Source organism: Littorina saxatilis, linkage group LG10, assembly GCF_037325665.1.
Source record: "Littorina saxatilis isolate snail1 linkage group LG10, US_GU_Lsax_2.0, whole genome shotgun sequence".
NCBI lineage: Eukaryota > Metazoa > Mollusca > Gastropoda > Littorinimorpha > Littorinidae > Littorina > Littorina saxatilis.
Genome location: NC_090254.1, coordinates 5,537,451 through 5,544,987, shown reverse-complemented (window position 1 = coordinate 5,544,987; position 7,537 = coordinate 5,537,451). Strand labels below are relative to the sequence as shown.

Sequence of the window (7,537 nt, the reverse complement as noted above, 5' to 3'; positions counted from 1 at the left end):
TATTCAATCTCAAAAACTTCAGAGAAAATGGGGAAAATGTGAAAAATAGCTGTTTTTTAGACAACATTTATGGCCCCTGCGACCTTGACCTTGAAGCAAGGTCAAGATGCTATGTATGTTTTTTGGGGCCTTGTCATCATACACCATCTTGCCAAATTTGGTACTGATAGACTGAATAGTATCCAAGAAATATCCAACGTTAAAGTTTTCCGGACGGCCGGCCGGCCGGCCGGCCGGACGGACGGACGGACGGACGACTCGGGTGAGTACATAGACTCACTTTTGCTTCGCATGTGAGTCAATGATAACCGACATGTCGAAGAAATACAATACTTATCGCTTGATGTGATTAAAACACGCTTGGACGTTCAATTCAAGAGGTATGCTTATTTTGCACATTGTTCAACATATGACCACGACAAAATGTTATCGATTTAAGCAACTTATGTTGGCTTACTTTTCACCTTTAGTCTCGCGCGTGAGGAAAACCTGATATCATGGGTTGTTTTTTTTGCTCGTGGTTATAATCAAGCAGTTGGTCTTTTGTGGATTTAGGGCCATGTGATTATATCATAATTAAGTCAACTTGGTAGGGGACCCTGATAATTTTGACTGAAAATGCAAACTGATAATGTCGACTGAAAAATGCAAGCTGATAATTTCGACTGCAGCATGCAAGCTCCAGGATACAAATTGTGCTCTAGTTTCCAGTTGCAACCAATTAAAGCACCTGCACTGCGATGGTCTGGCCTATACCATACTTCTCTTCAATTGTTGATCCTAAACTTTACAGACCACACGAACACAAAATGGAATATGAATCGTAAAACTAAATCATGCAGCTTAACCTTTCCTTGCAGTTCTTTCAGACCGGCACGGTTGGCCTAGTGGTAAGGCGTCCGCCCCGTGATCGGGAGGTCGTGGGTTCGAACCCCGGCCGGGTCATACCTAAGACTTTAAAATTGGCAATCTAGTGGCTGCTCCGCCTGGCGTCTGGCATTATGGGGTTAGTGCTAGGACTGGTTGGTCCGGTGTCAGAATAATGTGACTGGGTGAGACATGAAGCCTGTGCTGCGACTTCTGTCTTGTGTGTGGCGCACGTTATATGTCAAAGCAGCACCGCCCTGATATGGCCCTTCGTGGTCGGCCGGGCGTTAAGCAAACAAACAAACAAAAAGAAAAAAAAGAAGTTCTTTCAGCTTTCACGTCAGAGAATAAAACAACAATAAAACAAAAACACAAAAAATAGGGAAATACATTTCCAAGTGCTAAAAATGAGAGAAATCAAAAAGTGCAAGTAAGCTCAGCCAAACCTTATATTGTCAGCTTTTTAGATGGCGGATTAGACCAAAAAATGAAGAGAAAGAATAAACTGAGCAAATGTACACTCGCATCTGGATATTCAGCGAATCACGAGCTATACTTCTTCTTCTTCGTTCATGGGCTGAAACTCCCACGTTCACTCATGTCTTTGCACGAGCTATACAAATACATCAAGTACAGGGAAATGCAAAGAAGTATGATCAGCGCAAGGACCAGGCTCTGTTGTCCAATGATCCTTTCAAATGCACGAAGACCCGGCACCGTCGCTAAGACCCGTTTCAGAAATGCTTGGTTCCACAACACTAAATGACAAATGATCATTGCTCCCAGCACCAGAGCGGCCACCACTCTCACGGCACCTACAGGAAGCACAAAGAAGACCAGAACAATACAACTCACTGTGACCACAGCCAGCTTCTCTTTACTCAACTCTTGAACCCTATCAATCTCTGGCCTCAGCTTGGTGAAAACTTGGTCCCGTAATGTTGGGTTTGCTAAAACAATCACACCAGCAGCAATGAGCCCTCCCTGTAACAGAAGCGGTAACAGAACCATGGTGCTGGCAGCGACCGTCGCGACAAGGCCAGCCAACCCCATGCCACCAACAATAACTGCAGCACCTGCATTAGCCAGACTCCTCCACACAAAGCTTGCACCCTGGAACAGACCCTCCAACACGGAGCTTAACAAAAACTCGAGAACCTTGAAGAGACCAGAACAAAAGGCAGCGCCTAAGCTAGCCAAACAGTAGAATACAAAAGCCAGCGCGTCGAAGGTAAAAACCACGGTAGACTGGAGAAAAAACAGTATGAAACAGCAGGCCTGGAAAAGTAAGAACACAATCCAAAAGATGATCAAGAAAAGGGTCATGAAAATAAAGCGCAGACACGGGAGCACAACGAGACGACAGACGCTGTGTTCGTCTCTGAAGGCAAGCACCAAGCACAGGAAGAAGACGAGTCCACTGATCACAAGCGTGTTCCTCTCCTTTGGGTTGAGTGATGCCAGCTTCTGTTTAGCTCTACCTGAAACACAGTGAACGGGAATACTTCTGATGATTGTTGCTTGACGCTTTGTTTTTTAATTCTCGCGGACAATGGCTACGAGATGACTCATATTATTATGAAAGCAGGAAGAAAGAAGAATGAAAAAAACATCAACATTATGACCAACAACAACAACAACAACACCGACAGCACCACCACAACCACCACCAACAACAACAATAACAACAACAACAACAACCGATGAGCGTGGAAGAGAGAAATTACGACAGTGCAGGTGGCAGAAAACATGATGCTGTAAGTAATTCGCGGATATGCCGATTTCACAGAAGTGGTAATGGTGAATTTTGATTCTGTGAACTGATTTGTCTTTCTTTTGTCAGATGTTCTTATAATGGAAGGGCGCTGGTTCTGTGCGACGCTTAGTTTTCGAAATAGGTGTGACTGACGAAGTACAGGACGTCACATTCCAAATAAGCACGACTATGTTGCAGGTGGAAGCCGCTGAGATTGCATTTCTTCGGGAGGTTTCCGCAAAAATAGATATTACACGATTTGCGCAAAACAGTTGAGAAGCAGACGATCTCTGAGATATCTGTTCGTCTTGGGATAACGTTCTTTTTGTATGATAACGATTCACTTGCAAACTAAAGTATACAATTATTTTAGTGTGTCAGTTGTAAATGTAAATAGAAATGTGTAATACAGACAAAGCAAACAAATAAACGTGTTTTTCTTGTGAAAATGTTGCGTTGTGCGGGTGTTTGGGTGGCCACGTGATGTACACAAAGCAAAGTGCGGGACGGACTCTGCTCTGTGCTGTAACACTGGCAAGTTCAAAACACGAGAAAAACGATGTCGTTATGCGGGCAGCCACGGGGGATGTATGTATTTTTCAAATGATTGTAAACTAAGTCTTGTATTTATCACCGTACTCAGGCCCTGTTCTTTTTTTCGTCACACCTAAAACCGTTATTTCTTGTGAGCGACGCAGCATTATGCATGTTTTCATTTCACAGAATTTGCAGATCATTTCGCGGAATCATCACCTGATCTTTGCAAGAAAAGTCGTGCACCATTTCGTTATACCCCTGTTTTTTAATTCCAGAGCAGTTGCCTTAAACAGACATTTATAGTTTGTGTCATTCTTTTCAGATCGTAATTTTTCCGACCATGATGCAACGTACATGATGCTTACTTATAAATTGACTAGATGATTACCCGCTTCGCCGGGTACCGGCTTCGCCGGGAAGAAGTAGAGCCGAATACCAGGCTGCGCCTGGGACCCGGCTTCGCACGAAGGAAAGAAGATAAACGCGCAAAACACTGGAGACCTTCTAAAAATAGTAACGTGCAGTGACCTTCTAAAAATAGTAACGTAGTAACGGGAATATGGATTGACGCCACACGAAGGAAGGGAGATAAACGCAAAACACTGGAGAAGATAAGGAAGAGTTACTGGGAATGGTGAAATGAACAGAAAAACCAAAATCGGTTCAGCGCTGCGCGCTGAGAGCACGTGTTGGAATATCTCATCGATGAGGTTGTGTCCGGGGTCTCTCTGAATAAGCCCACCAAATTTGAAGCAGATCCATCGAGAACTTTGGCCGCGCATCGCGCACAGACACACAGACAGACACAAGTCGTATATATATATATAGATAGTGTAACGTCAGAAATAAGGCATGGCAGCCATGCAACATAGAACGGATGGAAAATTCCAAGACACTGTCTTATTCATATATTAAACTACGTCAGCAATGCGTCATAAAATGGAAGAATCTTACGCTCTAATAAACAGTTTTTCAGTGGTCTTAATGTGAATTCAATCATTTCGAAGAATAGACAGGCAATTCCTGATGACGGAAAAAGCAAAGGTAGCCTCTTCCTTGAAACCGACGATTCCACGAATTTAGCCTACTTACACAAAGTGTGCAACAATATGCACTCTACAAGGACATACGTAAACAAACCAGAAAGAACATACAGAACTTCCAATTTTTCTTTGACATGGAACCAATCGAAAACCAATGTTTGATTCATAATGTTATTTGGTATCAACTCTGATTAGTTTTTGATCAAAGAGACAATCTTTAAAATGAGGACGATTTCACCGCGGAAGCTGAAGTACTGACGACTTACCATACAGTTCCATGATTCCGTTGTAAGCCTTGCTGGCACGTTGGTTTTGTACGTCGATCCATTTGTTGACGCGAGACACATAGATTTCGGCACCTGAACACACACACACACACACACACACACACACACACACACACACACACACACACACACACACACACACACACACACACCAAGATACACGTTGTGCAAACATTTGAACAAATACACACATCTGAGAACACAACATACCTGGTGAACGCATACCGAAAATACGCGAATATGTTGAAAATGTATTTTTTTCCCCTCCTCCATTCTCCTAAAAACAACACCACATAAAACAAACAAAGCAAACACAAAACCTCTTACCTGCAACATTTCAGGAGAAACCACCAATCTTGTCTTTAATGCGCCGAGTTCTGACACAAATATAGGTCTGGCAGAAAAACCTCATGCCTACAACATTTTAGGATAGTTCAGGATTTAACATGTGATACAAACATCCTACCGTTCCGACATTTAACTAAGGCAACGGTCTGACTACATAATGTGCAGAGGGAGGGGGGGGGGACACTTTTGTGTGCTGAATTCATACCAGATTGACATGAACATGGCTGACAATTATTACAGAAAAATATTTTAAAAACACACAAACAAAAACACGTCATCAAACCATTCCCATTCTGCTCAGACAGGCAGGTGATTGTTGGTATGTGTCAAAGTGGAGGGATGATTCTATCCCCCCCAAAAAGCTCCACAGACCTTACATGATTATAATCTATAAGGAACGGGAGATATAACTGTCTATTTTAAACTTTTAAAACGAATGAAAATTCTTAACTTTGGAGTGAATGAAAAGCAAAATGATATCAATGTCTAAACATTTACCTGTGATGGAAGACAAGACAGAGAGTAACGTGGTTGTTACATGGGTCAATCGCTGGTAGATAGACATTTTGCCGTTCGAAATAATCGGTCTGTCCACTGATTTCCTGAATAAGTTAATGATAATGATCAGGATATTTGTATGGTGGAAATCCTTCCATTGCTCTCAGCGCCTTTATTACAATGCTGACAAATAAATACTAAATAAATACACAAGGAAAAGGAAAAGCAACTACAGCTGCAAGATCATTAAACAAAACTATTAATTTGCAAAACATTAACTAAATGTTTTTTCATCAACTATACAGATTTAAAAACATTAATATCACGTAAAAGCACACAGACACAGGGGCACCGACACACACACACACACACACACACACACAGAGTCAGACACACACACACACACACAGAGTCAGACACACACACACACACAGAGTCGGACACACACACACACACACACACTCACACACACACAGAGTCAGACACACACACACACACACACACACACAGTCACACACACACACACACACACACACAGAGTCAGAAACACACACACACACAGAGTCAGACACACACACACACACACACACACACACACACACACACACACACACACACACACAGAGTCAGACACACACACACACACAGTCAGACACACACACACACACACAGAGTCACACACACACACACACACACACACACACACACACACACACACACACACAGAGTCAGACACACACACACACAGAGTCAGACACACACACACACACACAGAGTCAGACACACACACACACACACAGAGTCAGACACACACACACACACACACACACACAGAGTCAGACACACACACACACACATACACACACACACACACAGAGTCAGACACACACACACAGAGTCACACACACACACACACACACACACACACACAGAGTCAGACACACACACACACACACACACACACACACACACACACATACATACACACACACACACACACACGCAAACACAAACACACATGCGTTTTGGAACAGACATAAACGGGCTCTAAACTTATTCCTACTCAACCATCCGATAGTATGTACACAACGCCATTTACAAATGTTACACGGTGTCAAAACCTATTTCTTCTTCTCAAGACCAGAGAAGAGTGGAGAAATAAGGAAATCGTTCGTTCATTATTTGTTAAGAAACTGAGCGATGTCCTCACAACGTGATTCAACGGTGGCTAAGGCCAAAAAAATAAAAAAATAGGTCTGTTTACGGTAACCCGACCGACCTTAGTTTTTAGGCCCGACCCTAATCGTCTGAAAAAAAACCCAAACGCATCCAAAATAGAGCTGTTTGCGCTCAAACAGCAGACGACAGAAGGGAGGTAAGCTCAAAGTACTGTTTATAGTTATGTTGGGCAAAAACAGGGATTGATGAGAAGAAATGAACTGTGAAACATCATAGAGAGGGGAGAAAAAAAAAATGATAAAAAAAAGCCGACCTACCGACCCTATTTTTTCACCCTATGTTACCGTAAACAGACCTATTTTTTTTTGGCCTAAAGAAACATGTAGCTTACACGGTAACCTCTGAAGCGTGTTTGTATTGTTTTGGAACGCAGGCTTGTATACTGTACGCATCAACACAGATTTTTTAACAAGCTCTAAAAAAAAACCAGACAAAACACACACCTGAAAACCCACACAATTCAACTTGTTTCGGAAATAAAGCATGTGCAATTCACGCATCAAGATTCAATGCCTTCACACTTTTCATGGCTACTAATTACCATAAACACCCTCCATCAATCTTTTGAAACGTTAACAACTATCTAAAAACTGTTTTGAAAACAATTTTGTCACAGCTTGTACTTACCTGTTCTACCTTGAACAAATTGTGGAAAGTCAGAATATCAGCCAGAGGTTTCTCTACTTGCACCCTGTGTAAGATTTAATGCGCAGAATAAAAGCAAACGCTCCAGACTCAAAATCATATATGTGACCCTCCACCACGGAATGAGTCGCATGTCACCTTTGCATGATTTTCATATTTTTACATTTTCCTAAAGAGTTTTTTATGCTCTATCCAGTGGTGAAAACCGTTTTAGAAAAGAGCAAAAACTGTTTGAGTTATAAGCCTGTGATTAAGGTGACCCTCACACTGTTACCAGACACTCCCCGGACTTATATTAAGCCTAGCGCAGAACCGCG

The 7,537-nt window shown here is 42.4% G+C and overlaps 1 protein-coding gene across 2 annotated transcripts; it reads right to left on the bottom strand.

Annotated features, from left to right (window-relative positions):
- Positions 1 to 407: 407 nt before the first annotated feature.
- On the bottom strand, positions 408 to 7,537 carry LOC138978006 (uncharacterized). 2 transcript variants are annotated; one of them, XM_070350619.1, is made up of 4 exons: positions 7,203 to 7,537; positions 5,337 to 5,440; positions 4,470 to 4,562; positions 408 to 2,348 (listed from the first exon to the last, which is right to left on the bottom strand). In XM_070350619.1, the coding sequence occupies exons 2-4, from the start codon at positions 5,401 to 5,403 to the stop codon at positions 1,438 to 1,440; spliced, it is 1,071 nt and encodes a 356-aa protein (XP_070206720.1). In that variant the 5' UTR covers positions 5,404 to 5,440; positions 7,203 to 7,537; the 3' UTR covers positions 408 to 1,437. The 2 variants fall into 2 exon arrangements, with proteins under 2 accessions (XP_070206720.1, XP_070206721.1); XM_070350620.1 differs by lacking the exons at positions 5,337 to 5,440; positions 7,203 to 7,537 and adding an exon at positions 4,818 to 4,963.

Excerpts from the sequence above, each read along its gene's own strand:
- LOC138978006 (XM_070350619.1), bottom strand. The coding sequence starts at position 5,403 with ATGTCTATCTACCAGCGATTGACCCATGTAACAACCACGTTACTCTCT. Across the intron at positions 4,563-5,336 it reads TGTCTTGTCTTCCATCACAG|GTGCCGAAATCTATGTGTCT; the intron begins GTAAATGTTTAG and ends GTGTGTGTTCAG. Across the intron at positions 2,349-4,469 it reads CGGAATCATGGAACTGTATG|GTAGAGCTAAACAGAAGCTG; the intron begins GTAAGTCGTCAG and ends ACTGTGTTTCAG.